Source organism: Ambystoma mexicanum, chromosome 10 (genome assembly GCF_040938575.1).
Source record: "Ambystoma mexicanum isolate Mex_15411 chromosome 10, UKY_AmexF1_1, whole genome shotgun sequence".
NCBI classification, from domain to species: Eukaryota; Metazoa; Chordata; class Amphibia; order Caudata; family Ambystomatidae; genus Ambystoma; species Ambystoma mexicanum.
The window spans coordinates 1,086,271,518-1,086,288,296 of NC_090932.1; the positions used below are offsets into that span (position 1 = coordinate 1,086,271,518).

The window sequence follows — 16,779 nt, forward strand, 5'->3', positions numbered from 1 at the left end:
TAACGCCTGCTAAAAGCAGGCGTTAATGTACCAACCCGCAAAGGGACCTCACAGTAAGGCGGTAAGGGTTTACCGGTACCAGTAAAATACCAGTACCGGTAAACCCTTACCACCTACCGTGTAATGAGACCCTAAGAGTTTTTAAGTGATTAGAGAACCAGTGGTTGAGATGTTTTTTTGGTTTACATTTTCTTAGTTTTAGTGGTGCAATGGAGTCTAAGGCTGTGTGCATGGTTTTGTTATAGCTTTCTACAAGGTCGTAGGGGTTGGAAGTAGCAGGGAGTTGGTTAAGTGTAGGGAGGATGAGAGGGATCAGTTTTTCCACTGTGATATTTTTTTTACTTCTCGTGCGGATGGTTGAGGCTAGCATATTGTTGGTGATTGGGCTCGAGGCTTCGAGGGTAAAGGAGAGGAGATGGTGGTCGGACCATGGTTGAGGGGAGTTATTGGTGATGGAGGCCGCGCAGTTGTAGTCTGCTACCCAGCCAAGGGTTCTCCCTTTGTTATGGGTGGGGCCAGATACTTTTTGGGTAAAGCCTAAATCAGAGAGAGTATTGTTGATGAGGGTGGCCTGGTGATCTTTAGGGTCTTTAAAACCTAGATTGAAGTCCCCTAGGAGGAGGCTCTGGGAGGTGTTTTTTTAGGTTATTAGTGAGGGTGATGCTGAGGTCTTCCTCTAAGGATCCTAAGGGTCCGGGAGGTATGTAGAGCAGGTGAATGGATATGATATGATAGGTTATTTATAACGCGCTTAATACCCAGAGGTTAATACCCAGAGGTTTCTAAGCACGGACCCAGGGATTGAACCTGTGGTGCTCCATGTCGTCTTGCTTCCAAGGTGAGCACATTGCCCCTGAGCTATCCTCCTGAGACGGGAAAAGGTAGGGGAATGGCTGGTGGGGAAGAGAGGGAGCTATGCAGGATTCCCGCCCAAATTGTGTGTCAAGCAGATGGAGAAGAGGGATGGGGGAATAGGCCTTGCTGCACAAGGAAAGATAATGCTTGCAAAAAGCAGCTTGGGAAAAGTTCAGCGGCGTGATTGTATCCGGAAAAATGAAGAAATGTGCATAGAATATCCCCAACAGTCCAGCTCCCAGGAAACCCATTAGCAGGCATAGTTTCCCCTTGGAGGAAAGTTGTCTTGGACGCTCTCAACAAACTCTTTTTAGGGGTATTTCTCAGCTCCCCCAAAGTCTGCTAACAATATAAACAACCACGCTCTAACACAATAACACGTGTTTGCCCCTTTAAAGCTTGATTTCTACCGGCCTCTCTCTACCCTCGATCTCATCCGCTTATCTTTTCTGTAAGCTAAATTCTCTGACCCAATCAAACTGGCTTTATCTCAGTCCTGGAGTTGAAAGCAACACCACTCAAAGCCCTGCCCACCCTAGCTGTCACTCATCTACAGTTCATCTCCTTCCACCCAGACCTTGTTCAGCCTGTATCATCAATTTATACGGGGCAGCCCGAGGTGGAGAAAAGGGCGAGGCTGTTTTGTGCTGTGCGGCTGAGAGACTATCCGATTCACTACTATACCTGCAGGAACAAGGAAAGGCGAAGCGCCGCTCCAACTCGCATCAGTCTATCGGCAGGAGCCGATAGCAGTTGAAGCGAGCGGTGTGCTTCCCCATCGCTTCCCCATCACGTGACACGCGTCACCTGACAGCTGTGTGACACGCCCACAGGAAGTGCCTTCATAACCAGCACTCCGGCGCCCTTGTGGCGAGAAGCCCGAGGTGGAGAAAAGGGCGAGGCTGTTTTGTGCTGTGCGGCTGAGAGACTATCCGATTCACTACTATACCTGCAGGAACAAGGAAAGGCGAAGCGCCGCTCCAACTCGCATCAGTCTATCGGCAGGAGCCGATAGCAGTTGAAGCGAGCGGTGTGCTTCCCCATCGCTTCCCCATCACGTGACACGCGTCACCTGACAGCTGTGTGACACGCCCACAGGAAGTGCCTTCATAACCAGCACTCCGGCGCCCTTGTGGCGAGAAGCCCGAGGTGGAGAAAAGGGCGAGGCTGTTTTGTGCTGTTTGCGGCTGGATCGGCGACAAGACTCGGAAGTCCATATGGAACCCACTAAACCCCGTACAAGGCTCCAGGGCAAACGAGAGGAATCGTTAGCGCCTACACATAATATGAACAGCAACCGCGACCTCGATGGAACAGTATCGAATAATTCAAAAACACCAAACACACACACCACAATCAAATCTGTGGATCAGGCTTCCCTAGTCAGCGCAGATCTTGTAGCACACACTCTTGCTCATGGCAAATTAGATACAAGAACCACATGTTCTGCCACAGCTTCGATATCTCAAACTGATCACGTTTGTCTTATACGCGACGCTACTAAGTCTTTTACATTTCCAGATATGCTGGGACACAATCCGAGACGTGAAGATTCCTATCAAACGCCTCTTCAAGTGCGTGCGAGGGCAGCTAAACAGCAATGGCAAACAACGCATCTGCCGACTGCTATGAGAAACGATGATCCCACAAATCCACTCATAGCACGAACTGCTCGCCTTTCACTGGACATTACAGAAATTGATACAATTATGGATCTACAAGGGAAAAAAAACGAGGTTTTCAGCGGTTTGTCTACGCCTAAACAAATTGGGAAATTTGAGTCATCTACCCCGAGAGGTTTCTTAAGAACCGATTCGCCAGTGAAGAAAACTTGGAAAGCCAATCCGGATGACACAAATTCTTCCAACCGTGTGAACCCTGGGAATATAAGTAACTCTCCAGAATACCAACAAAGATTACCTACGACAATGCTAGATCTACAAAATACTTTGGTAGCAGTGTTATCAACAGCTATGATACCGTTTCTAAAAATTGAAGAAGCAATGGTTGATTCCATTAAAGACCAAGCGACATTGCTGGCAATGATCTTGACCAAGCAAACACAGTTCGAATCTCTAATAAGCTCCATTCAAGAAAGATTAAAATATGAAGCTGAATCGTCAAGAACATGGCAAAATAGACTAGCGGAAGTGGCGAGAGCTGATAGAGCGGATAAACTAAACTTAATGGACACTTTCTCAACAATCACCAAAAAAATGGTGGATGACAAAGTAAAAAAATCTGCACAAGCAACAACGAACTTACAATGTACGACTAAACAAACTCAGACAGAAAATCAACCGAATCCGATGATGAAGAATTCAGACCAAACAACCCAATGCGATCATCAACCCTATCCAGTTCCACAAGCCCTGATGTCTGCGTGGCAAAACACCACTGAACCATCTGTGTGCACCCCATTCGATATTTTTGATCTTTCAAAACGAGGATTAGTAGGGCAGGATACATCGATTAAATCAAAGCCCAAAAAAATCATAAAAAATGGGTCACTTGCATTTCTCCGAAAGGTACTAAATGCGCAGAAAACGAATAATGAAAAGACAAAGACCAACAGAAAATCTCTCGTGAATAACCAGACTACTCCTCCACGAACTATTCTGAGCACTGGAAAAGTAGATAGAGTCCTAAATCCTACATCACAAGGTAATCAGTCAATGCCGGAACCACTAGATATACTTATAGATGCAATCAATCAACAAACCCCTCTGAACTCAGGTAAAAGAGATAGAGCTCCGAAAGTTATGGCACACGGTAAACACACAACGGCCGAACCTCAAGGTATACCCAAAGAGGTAATCAATCAGGAAACGCGAATCAAAGCTCCAAATCCAGCAAATCTGCCAGAGACTGAGACAGATGATGATATAAGTGCCCATAATTCCATTTCCATAAACTCTCAAGACGAATCTCTCATTGTAATAGATGAATATGAAGACTCGTTTTTTAACTGCACCCATAGTGAAATCATCGAAAATGTGCACCAAATCAACATCTCATTGGCATATTCAGCAGTCTCCATTGAAGAAATATGGCCTGCTGATGAATCAGAAAGACCCATTGAAACAAATGGCAACATGACAATTCAGGTAACCCCTAAACTCCTCAGACCAATCTTCAAAAATCCGTTAAATTCCTCGTGTGCATATCGACTAGCCATATATCCGAGGAACTCGAGCACTGAAGAGCCGGTCATCTTAAATAGATCCAACACTTTACGACTGTTTAAGGCAATTCCACAATTGGCTCACATAAAAACAGAAGACATTGAGTTAATTATATTTCCAAATAAGAAATATATGGAAGAAGCCCATGTTGATTTCTCAAACTATGACACAATGCAATGTGTCATTGACAACAAACATCACCTATTGACTTTGGGATTTCAAACAGAAGAAATAATGGTATCTCGTTTGATGGCGGAAAAGAAAACAAGAACCTTAGACATTTTTTCCAAAAATTTAACCAAAAATCGGATCGGACAAAGCTACAGCCAAGAATCTGGAAAAAAATGTAATGATTTATGTCTAACACGACCAAAATAAGATGTCACGAGAAACTTTAAGACACATCTCTAAACCAGACGTGAATCAGAGAACAAAGAAAACATTTCTATAACAACGAAAAGACCCACCGAAAAGACCCACCGAAACCCCACACAACCCTATGTTCTTGGAATACAAGGGGACATAGACATCTTTTTGAAAATAAAACATCTATACTCGAACAAGTCGATATCATCTGTTTCCAAGAAACCTGGTTGAAAGAGGAAGTAGTGTGTGATGGCTATAGTTCATTCATGAATCCAGCCATATCCTCGCAACAGGGGAGACCAGCATCAGGAATGCTCTTACTAACAAAAATTAAACCTACATGGCGAATATTGGAAACTAAAATAATCCATCCGTGGGCACAACTCCTAACCATCAGCATTCCGTCAATACTGAAACTCAACCCATCTGATCCTTCAAAATACACTTGTTTATCAATCTTTAACATATATTGGAATCCTACAGCTATGTCTGACAACAAATTTATCGATTCTATATTAGAGGAAATCGACATACTGAACATCAGAAATAGTACAAATGAAATCATCTTGGCAGGAGATTTTAACTTCCATCTCTTTGATAAAAGAGGAAACAAATTGGCACTTAATGAATTGTCATCCAGAGCGAGAAAATGGATTAAAGAAACAACGTTACGCAACATTTGCCTAAGCGTCCAACCCACGAACGATAAAGGCACCCCATTGCCGACCTGGTCACGGGAGAACTCCAATACAATAATCGATTATATCTTCGCAACAGAAGGTATTCGGAAAATCACAACCTTCACTGCGAGTTCCCCAAACCCAGATAGTGATCATCGACAAATTTTTATCTCCTGGCCAGCTGAACCCTCAACCGAACAATGTTTGAACCTCCCTGAACTTGAAATAAACAACGGGTTGAACCGGCTTCGCATCAAAGATCACCAAATACAAGATTTAACTACTCTATTTGAAGACACAGTGCTGAAGGACCAAGTTAAATTAAACTATGGCTGGATCTTGGAGAAGTACCAACAATCTACACCAAGAAATCAACAAAGAGTCAAACAGCCACATACTCATTATTTCAATTTACAAATCTTTCTAGAAAAAAAGAAACACTACAAACGACTCCGACAAATAAAGAAAAATAAAGGAGACTATCAAATTGAAATAAAAAAGGAAAAACAAAAATTCTCCAACATAATGAAATCATACAAAATGATAATGAAGCAACACGATGCAGAAGAACTTTTGAAGGCGCTAAATGGGAAAAACACGCGGCAGTTGTGGTCCTTGATGAATACAACAGTGAAAAATCAAACTCTGATCCAAGAAGTAGAATCACATATCTGGGTTAAACATTTCCAAACCCTATATAAGAAACCGGTATTCGAACCAACATCTATTCTGCAAGAAGATGCTGAACCCTGGACCCTAGAATGGGATATAGATGATATTACCAACACTATGAGGAATCTGAATTCATCTAGGGCACCTGGTCCTGATGGGCTAGCAAACAGCAACCTTAAAGCAAATCCAGAACACTGGGCCAAATTCCTCTTACATCTCTTACATTTGATAGAAAAGACGAAAGAGATTCCTCGCACATGGTCAGTAGCCATTGTAATACCAATCTACAAGGCAGGAGATAGAAAAAACCCAGCCAATTACAGACCAATAGCCTTACTAGATCCGTTGGGGAAACTATTTGCAGGCTACCTTGAGAAAAAACTAACTGTTTGGGCTATACACCATGGTAAACAAGCAAAAAGACAGACCGGCTTTGTGAAAAAAATAAGTACCAACGTTAATCTTCTGTTGCTGAATATGATAAAATATGAAGCGTTCACAAAAGGACAGCAGGTATATGCAATCTTTATAGATTAAAAAATGGCCTTCGATTCAGTCAATCGACAACTTCTATGGTCCAAATTGGCTGCTTGGGGTTGCCCATCGACCATTCTGAACCCAATTCAACAGCTATACTCGAACACATCAATTAGAGTTCGACTTTCAACTGATGGAAAGGCAACAGCACCAATACGTACATGGAATGGGCTGAAACAGGGTTGCCCCTTAGCTGCATGCCTTTACAACCTTTTCACCCACGAGTTTGAACGAAAAATTAAACACACTATGGCAAGTCCACCGAAGATAAATAGCGAATCTATTCAAACCTTAATTTTCGCTGATGACATTATCATCATGGACAAAACGGTGAAAGGTCTACAAATAACACTGAATAAAACGCAAACTTTCATGAAGGCAAATGATTTACAAATTAACACAGATAAAACCAAAATGATGAAACTCATCACAGAAAACTCAAAGAAACAATGGTCGCCAAAATTATATCTGGATCAGAAAAACATCGCGGCAACCAAATCCATAAAATATCTAGGTGTAATAATTAACCCATCTAAGAATGAAAAAGAATGGCAAGAAAATATTGAAGAAAAAGCAATATCGTTGTCAAGACAAGGCTGCTTCTTTCACTGCAAATATGGTGCATATATGGTAAAACCTACAACCCTACTGTATAAACAAAAAATCATTCCTATTCTGACGTATGCGAGCGAATCTTTGATAAATCAACAACTATTTAAATGGCCAAGATATGAAGCTATATTCTGGAGAAAAACCCTTGCTCTGCCAAAATCCTTTCCAATCTCTAGAATTCGTTATGAACTTGCCCTCCAATCTATTCAATCCATTGTACTGTGGAAACAAATGGACCTATATAGAAAAATTATCTCGGAGGAAAAAATCCCAACACTGGAAATCTTAAAAGATAAAAAACAGGCATTCCAAGTCACAGCTTTAACAAAGTGGACAAGCAAAATCAAACTAAAAATGGAACAAGAGGAAATCACAGAGGAAATGCTGAGAAACAGACCTCAATATGCTAAACGAAAAATTCAGAAAAACGACTGGATAAGAACAATAGAAGACCAGAAAAAATTTAAAAGACATCTGAAGGCCGACATGGAAGTAAGAGCTATTAACGTGATGCCTGCGTATTTACTCCAATTCCCTTGTGCGAAAATTCGTGACTTATTTTTGCGATTTCGTTTGAACATCCTACCTACGCGTGAATATCTGTCACTAATAGATCGAACACGTAGTATTTCGGCAATCTGTCGTTACTGTAAAGACCCTACAGAACCAGAAACATTATTTCATCTAATCATGGTGTGCCCAGGGCTAAAAAACAAACGTGACTTATTCAGAGATTTTTTTAAAATATCAAACCGCCGAATGACAACCGAAGAGCGATGGGCAATGCTGCTCCAAGGAAACAACCAATGGTTGATCATTACCGTGATCAAGTTTTGGAATGAAATCAACAAAGAACCGTAAAAGAAAAACAAGAATGAAATCTAGTGGTAAGAAGAGTATAAGGAAAAATACAAATGAAAAGTTTGATAAGTCAAACAAAACATTTTATAAAAAAAAAAAAAAAAAAAAAATACGGGGCAGCAGGCAGTCACCACTTTCCATAAATCACACATAACACATTAAAACATTCAATGTCCACTCAACAAGCATCCATACGCCTAAAGCAATGGATTCACATTTCATATGTAAACAAGTACACAGTTTCATTTGCCCCAGCAGGCAGATGAAGCATCATCCACAGAAGCTTCTGCAAAAGCATTAAAGATGACAGCCTTAAAAACAAACATTGTGAATGGGTAGGCTTCCTTATGCACTCTAGGTGGGGCTTACACTAGCAATGACAGACAGTCTACCAACAAAGGGAGACACGTCTGACTTACACATACCTGCCTAGTCCCTGGAGTCTCTGGGTTTTCGCCGCAGTTTCCAGGTCCCGTCCAATCCTCCACCCGATTGGCTGCAAAAGGCAGCTGCCAGTTGCCAATCGGGAGGAGGTGTGGGCGGGACCCTGAAAAGCGCACATTTTCCTTCTCCCTGCAAGTTATAAGAGCCTGTTGGTGGCGGGCAGCTGTTATGCTAGTGTGGGCCACTTTTATTTGGCTAATGTGGGCCAGTTTGATGAGTTACTTCTCTATGCGGCTAATAGTTTTGACCAGTTTTGCCGAATAAATATTCTTTAAAATGTACAATTTGCATCACATTTAATCCCAAAACTCCCCCTTAGGTACTATTCAAACAGTGTTACAAAAGAAATGAATAGATATTTGCAGCGGTGGTCCACTTTTACATCGGTGCCCGAGACAATATTATGGCCCAGTCCGACCCTGGCGGCAGTGACTGTAATGTTTACAGCAAACTGCCCAAAAAGAATGCAAGCTGGAGCAAAATAAACGCTGAATACTGCTCTCAATCCGGTGTCATTAGTGCTGAATACTGCGTTCAATCCAGGGTTATTCAGCTTGCAATATTTTTTGTCAGTTTGCCTCATATTTTAGTCACCCTTCAATGCAAATGTAATGCATCTGTACCTAGAAGCTGGTGGTTCTGATTCTGGTTCTGTCCTATTGCCTACTTCTGACAGAGCTTCAGCTTTCATTTTTTTTGCCAGTTTGCCTGAGATGTATAGTCACGTTTCAATGCAAAGGCAGTTTGTTGAATGTACTGCATGCTAAATCATGGCCACTTACTCACCAAAAATGATTTCTAAGTGGACAGTGTGCTTTTGCTTTATGTATCCATTGCCACTTCTGCACACTGGATCCACTGGATCTCTCATTTGGAATCCTTTTCCTGAACTCACTTGTTGAGAGGCTAATGGCCTGTGGTTTGCACATTTACCCACTGAGCTATATAGTTTTGTGCCATTACGCTAGAACTGCAGCAATGCATTGATGGAAATGTTCCTAAGACTCATAAACTTAGTGCTACAATACACAATTTGTTTCGATATTGCATGTTCTTGGACAGTCACATTTATTGCATTGCACTGCAAAGTGCAAACTGCAAACGTGTTTCTAGTGATAGCTACAACAACCGAGTTTACCTTTTCGACATGTGGGCGGGGCGTGTGGGCAGGGGCGTGTGCAAATGGGAGAAGTCTTGCGTGGCTATGGGGGAGACATACATCTCAGGGCTTTTGATTTTCAAATGTAGGCAGGTATGCTTACACCTAAATGAGAACACCGTGTTCTGGGAAATGTCACTGTCCCTGCCAGGCATGGACCAAGATCCCCTTAACAGTGCACTACACCTATTCTTCGAGCAGATGACCTCTCTTCTTTTAAGCGCATTCAGGATGGCTCTTACAGCATAGCTGAGATTCAGTAATAATCGTACGACGTGCACATATATATAAACTCCGCCTGTTTGCCTGTTTCTTCCAAGCAGTGGAGTTCAGAAGCTGTCCTACCTACATATTTTATATATTTAAGGACACCTTATTATCCTTCAGACATACATAACTACTTTTCTATGCCCCCTCCTTACTGCCCCACTTTCTTTAGCTATACTGTGCACAGCACTTGACTGTCTTCTTTCTACTCACTATTTCAACAACAAATATGTAGTCACTCATAAAACCCCACTGTTTGTCTGTGATGGACAAAAAGGAGAATTAAAGAAGGACTGCCTTAAGTGTATATCAGTGTATTTTCGTATTTTGCATCTATTTTGTATTTATTGAGCTCTGTACGCCACATTGTTGTACAAATCTTCATGTCACAGTACAATTTAAAATCAACACAACATTTTTAAAACAAAAAGCTTTAAGAGCAGAGGGAAAACCAGGTTAGGAAGAGTTAGAACATAGAAAAAGAGGAAGAGCGAATAAGGAAAAGGAATTAAATAGGGACTGGGCACATGGGGGTCGAGGATCAGTTAAAAGAAAGAGGGACTGAGAATGAAGAGAACAAAAAGGAACATAACAGGATACTAGAGATGAAAGATAAAGATGAAAGATAAAGGGGAGAAAGATAATGGAGAGATTTAAAGACCATAGACAGACATTTTAATTTGCGACATGAGTGAAAGGAAAGCCAACAAAGAGATGATAAGAACAGGGAGCTAGAATCTTGAGGTGAACGAGAACACAGAAGACAAATAGAAGAGTTAAAGATGGACTTAAAAGAGCCAATCGTGAAACAAGACGACCAAAAGGAATACCCGAACAATAACAGAGGCGAGAAAAGATAAGAGAAAACATTTAAAGTTTTGCAGCACTGAATGTTAGAAAGGGCCTTGCCGTATGGTTGTTGAAAAGGCGGGTCTGACATGAACGTGAAAGTACAGAAATATGAGGAAAGGAAAGCTCAGAGTCAAGGTAAAGGCCCAAATTACGGGCAGAAGAAGAAATAGGAAGCAAAGAAGGGGGAAACTAAATAGAAACAAGTGCAGAAGGAGGAGGAACAGTGCTAGCAGGAAAAAAGAGTACTTCAGTCTTAGAAGAATTTAAAACAAGATAGTGGTCAGCCATCCAAGATTTATTAGCCAAGAGACAGGGTGTCAAAGTGTCATGAATAACAGGAGTAAAAGAAGAGATAGAACAAAAAAGTTTATTGTCATCAGGATAGAAATGGTGAGAGAATCCAAATGAAATAGTGGTCAGTCATAATATCGAAAAAAGAAATCGAATTACAATAAATTCGAAAACGTAATGTCGAAAAAAATAATCAAATTCTTTATTTTTTTATTTGTATATTTTTTGGGGGTTCCACATGTAAAAAAAAAGGTAAAAAGTGAGGGTTTGGGGGGAACCCGCCCATTTCGAATAAAAAACGTATTAAAAAAGAAATTCGATTTTTTTTTAGATAATTTTTTTGATTTTTTGACTTTCGACATTTTTGCATTTTATTTTATGACTATAAACCAAATTAAATAATAGCAGCAAGAGGAGAAGCATAAAGGGAGAAAAGAAAAGCTTCCAATACAGAACCCTGGGGAACCCCATGAAGAAGAGAGGAAGCAGCAGAAGATTTACCAGCCCAGTACACAGAGCAGGTGTGGCCTGACAAATAAGAATGAAACCAGGACGGAACAGAACCTGTAAACCCAAAAAAAGAGAGAGAAAAAAGAAGCAGAGCACGATCGACAGTAGGAAAAGCAACAGAAAATTCAAGCAAAATTAAGAGGGAAGAATGTTTATAATAACGATATGAAAGTAATAAATCACTATCTGATAGAAGAGCAGTTTCAGTTGAATGAAGTGAACGGAAACCAGATTCGAAATGAGGGAGAATAGAATTCGCAGAAATAAAAGAAGAGACTTGAGAAGAAACAGTGTATTATGTACTGAGTTTTTGCATGGAACAAGTGAGCAAAAAAGGTATGTTATTCAGTTAAACATTAGATGTGCCCTGATTTCGGGTGCACATCCTTGATGAAAGGCAGCTGGAAAGAGGGATGAATATTTCTGCCCTTCTGTACACTACAATCAATTCATTCGTCATTATTTTCAGTTGCCATGGCATTTACTTTTTTTGATGATAAGAATGGGTATTTGTTTGGGAAAGTCGTCTTACCGAGCATGTTGTAGGCCCTCTTGGTGGTGTATTGTCTCTTCATCTTCAGCGGGTGTATGATCCCTTGGTACCGTTCCACTGCGATGCAGGTCATGGTTAGCGTGCTGGCCACAACAGCCGTGGTCTGGATAAAAGGGACCATCTTACACACAAAGGGGCCTGGAAGGGGGGAAGAGAGAGAGAGAGAAAGACATTAAGATATTAAGACCAAAGTAATGTTTTTCCCAAAAGAAAAACCTGATTAGAAAGACAACTCAAGGGATTATTGAGCACGCCTCGAAATTAAAGTACTTGGAAATGTTATTGAGTGCCTCATAAACATAACCAACAATTAAACCACACCGAATTTAGGACGTGATATAGTTTTGTACTATAATGGCCATGTTCCAAAACATGAAACTCTGAGAAAAACTGGATGCAATTTTTCATTGCGTTATTAAACTGATAATCATCTAAACCAGTGAAGACCGTGGCCCTCATTACGAGGTGGGCGGTAAGGGGTGAATGGCGCTGGTAAAGGTGCTGGAGCCGTTAACCCCTTACTGCCCTATTACGAGGTCCGCTCGCGGGACCCTCTCTGGATGCCTGGTTTTACCAGACGTCCTTAGCGGGTCCCGCGAGCGGCCCAGCATGCTTACAATGGGCCGTCATTAACAGTCCGTTGTTAGCATGCCCCCCATTCCCATTGAGCCCTGTCGGGGCTCGAATGGGGATGGTCCGGGTGACCTGAATGGGGAAATACCGGGCCCTCCAAGGTCGAAATGGCCCGGTATTTCCCCATTCAGGGAACCCGGACCCGAGTTTGGAGGCAGCCCAGCCCTTATTAAGGGCATGGCTGCCTCCAAACTCGTAATAAGGCCCCGTGTCTTTATCCGAGATTATGCCAAGTGGCCCAGCATCACACACCATTGTAGTATTGGAGATCCACGGAATGTCTAGATAAATGCAGGCCTAGCAGCAGTGCTTTAAGTGGGCCTGGGCCAGCTGGGGCTGGGCTCCGGCAGACCCCAAAAAGTGGGGCTGAGCCACGACCCTTCTGGGGCCCCCTGTCACACCACAACATTGGCGGGACACATTATCTCTCTGTGGCTGCAGCCGCGGCAAGACATGAGCCCGCAATTAAGTCAGGCAAGCTGACAGAAGTGCCAGCCAGCCACACTCTGGCTGGTTGTCACTTCTGTCAGTCACTGTACATTTCTCATGTGAGGGGTCACCAGAGGAAGTTACTGTCCCTTTGTTTCCCTTCCCCCTCCCCAGGTCGCTGAGGCGTCTTTAACCCTTGCCAAACTTGGGGATTCCTTGACATATTTCGAGGTTTATAAAAGATGGCTTGAAAAGTTCACACTTCAAGCCATCTTTTACAAAGCTTTGCAGACAGACAAAGACACCTCTGGCTTAGTCTGTCATCAAAGCTTTATAAAAGATGGATTGAATTGTGTACTTTTCAAGCCATCTTTTATAAACATTTTATAAACATAGAAATGTTCAAAAAAGATGGCTTGAAAAGTACGCAAACCATAAGGTATGCACACAAATTGAAGAACACAAACCACAGTAAAGCATGCAAACAAATATAAATGTAAGCATTTATATATTTGTTTGCGTACCTTACTATGGTTTGTGTACTTTTTTAGGCCTCACCCATCCCACAAGCCCACAAGCTATGCCCCCAAATGAACCCCCCCTCGATTTCCTACCACACTTAAAGCCCTGCCTAGCAGAAACAGGCAGTCTTGTATGGGAAAAGGAAGGCAATGCCATTGGTGTAAGTAGGATCACAAGGATGGGGATCCCGGAAATAGCTCGATCAAAGGAGCATCACAGATGAAGCAAGATGCCTGTCTTTATTAAGGTTATTCAATACGTTTTTAAGCTTCATGGTGTAAGTGGTCCTAATAGTGTAGCCTTTTTGGTGTATCAAATTCTTGTCCATGCATATTTACAGTCCAGCACAGTCCTGTGGTGTTCTAACTCCACATTGCAGTGCCTCAAAACACTAGTAAAACATAATAAAATAAGAAACTCTTTCCAAAAAAGAACAAAAAAGTCCTCACTCTGGCCAGGAGAGATAACACATCTTCAAGAAAGGATAAATGGAATTTGTTAATGAAAGGAACCAGTAATTTGCCCCAGGGCAGAATGAAAGAAGCGTCTGAGGGTGGGACAGTGTTGCCTTTGAGGACCTTGGCTTACAAAAAAACATTCCATTTATATCTTGAAAGCAGTCCACCCCCAGAACAGCACCAGTCTTGATGCTATATTATCAATGATCTGTGCTTTGAAATGCTACACCCGCTTAGGTTTTGTATGCTACACTTGGTTATGTTATGCTAAGCAATGTTAGTTTTTAAGGTGTAGGAACATACTTTGTCCTGCTGGGATCAATGTGTTTTATTCACAAAGCAAATTGCAAGTTAACTGGAATCTGCCTCAGCGCTGCCTGTTTTCCATATGCTTATTCGCCCCCTTTTTTGGGGTTGATGACCATGACACTAGTTTACTTTTATACTGGCTGGTCAGGTAATGCTATGACAGGTTGTATTATGTGATGTTTCTCTGTGCCGTTTTGTGGTAAAGGTCTAATGTTCAAGCGCTTTGAAGCAGTCATAAGGCAACAGGTAGCAACCCCCTGAACATGCATCTAAAAAATAAAACAAACAGGAACGGAAGACCTAGAAATCTAATCTATTTCCCAGACTCTAAACTACTGATCTTACCTTACAGCCACTTGCTTACCTCTATTAACAGAGCACATTAACTGAAGTCTAGTTTCAGAAGGTCATTCAAAGAGGGGATTAACTGAACTTCAATAAACACCCAGTCTCAGCCCAAGAGGATTACTGTAACACACTATAACTGTCATCAAAAGACTCAGGAACTGTTGGAAGCCCAGATGGTAGCTTTTGCTCCCAGGAAAGCCCTGGTCAAATTCCTACCTTCATTCAAATACACACATACCTCATTACAGCTTTCCCGTCTAAAGAACCTGGCTATTCATGGCCATTCAGGGCCTTCGAGAGCAAGCAGGAGGGCTTTGCCCACTGTGTTTTCTTGGTCAATGTTTCAAAAAGCTTGGACTCACAGTGACACTGTGGAAGCCACAAATGTTTGACCACTGCTGAGTCAAAGCCTCATTACATGTTTGCCAGTATCCTGCTGTTATTAACGGTGGGATACCGGAAAACTGTAATACTGCTGCTGTCACTTGGTCTGCCGGAATTACCCGCAGATTCCAAGTGGCGGAAACACTGGTAACCACCCATTCAACGGAGTCCTGCAGTATTCCATGGGGGGGTTTGCTGGTATTAACGGCACCGTTATTACTGGGCCATTAATACTGGCAGTCTTTTGATGGTAGGGTGGCTTAGAGCTGGAGGTTAAACCACAACCCTATCAGCGAACTTGGAGTGTGCCAGTGCAGTAACGTGCAGGTATGCCCTAATACCGGAACATTATTACTGCACCGGCACACTCATAATGAGGTCCTTTGTGTCCTGGAGCAGAAGCCCTGTCCCAAATGTTGTTCAGAGCCTAGAGGAGTAAATAGAAGGGCTTTGCACTCTGATTTCCAGGCATGGTTTAAACATGCCCAGGTTCACCATGGCACTCTGGAAGGCTCAAAAGTCTGACCACTGCTGAGCCAAAGACAGTCTTTGTGTACTTAAGCACAAACCTAGGGGTTCTGAGGGTGATTGCTAGGGCAATGACTGGGTCAAATAAAACATCATTGTGGTAACAATGACATAAGAAAGGAAACCAAATAAAAGGTTGTGTAGCTTACTTTGCAAGGATTTGAAAATATGGCATTTTTTCATTTCTGACATATCACCCCTCCCAAATGTTGTTCAGGGCCTAGGGGAGTACTTAGAAAGGCTTGGCCCTCTGTGTTTTCTCAGGCATGGTTGTAACATGCCCAGGCTCACCGTAAAACTCTGGAAGGCTGAAAGGTCTGAGCGCTGCTGAGCCAAAGACAGTCTTTGTGTCCTTAAGCACTTTGCACAAATGCGCAAGGCTAGGAGGTTCTGAGAGAGACTACTGTGGTGGTGAATTAATAAAGTGTAAACACCTTGTGGTAACCATGGCATAAACATAGGAACCAAAGAATAAAGGCTACTTACTTTTAGGGATTTGCAAATATGGCAAATCCACATTTCTGACATTCCACACCTCCCAAATGTTGCGATTACACCGGTAAATGGATTTCTAGGTGTAAGTGGCCGGGCAATCTTTTATCTTACCTGTGAGTTCATCATTCTCTCCACTAGGGCTGATGGTGTTCATCTTCGATGACTTGGGCCCTAAAAGCCCTTCCCCCTCCCCCGCGCCTCGGTCTTGTGAGACGGCCTAACCATGAAATAAAACGCCACACAGAGCGGACACTCACTCAAGCGGAGCAGTGAGGTCTTCTTCAGTTCCCCATACACTGTGCCCCTGGACCCTGGCACAGTGCAGTGCTGCTCTGAATCATCTTTGCTTGATGCAACTTTATTCATTGATTCACTTTCTTTGCTGCATTTTTCAACACACTGTATGGCCTCGAAGCACTAGGAAGCTGAAGCAAGGCAGTGTGTTACTGCTATATATAACTCCTTATGTATTACTGTGCTTAGCCCAGTAATGACCAAAGGTTTGATGTTGTCATGGCAAAATATCACCACATTGCATCTCAGGCTAAGAGAAGGGCAGGAAGACACTGTTAGAGAGTTAGCAAGGAATGCTAATTTAATGTTTTCTCCACGTTCACCTCTTCACCCTGTACCCCATTTTCCCAGCACACGCTTCTTGACATGTCTAAATCTTGGCGTTCAAACATTTTGTCAGATGGCGCGACAAAACTTGCTCTCTCCCATTCACAGGTGTGGCATCTTATAAACTAAAGAGAAACATCCTGCACATTACAAGGGCCCACTTGAGCACATCTTAAGCCCATCATGCAACCAGAGAAAACTTCTTTCT

At 42.4% G+C, this 16,779-nt stretch overlaps 1 protein-coding gene across 1 annotated transcript in view; it reads right to left on the minus strand.

Annotated features, from left to right (window-relative positions):
• Positions 1-11,978, minus strand: part of LOC138491998 (pyroglutamylated RF-amide peptide receptor-like) — a 453,788-nt gene extending 441,810 nt beyond the window's left edge. The window contains exon 1 of the mRNA XM_069618908.1: positions 11,824-11,978. Within this exon, the coding sequence (XP_069475009.1) occupies positions 11,824-11,965 (142 nt within the window). The 5' untranslated portion in view covers positions 11,966-11,978. The remainder of the gene's footprint in view (positions 1-11,823) is intronic.
• Between the last annotated feature and the right edge of the window lie 4,801 nt (positions 11,979-16,779).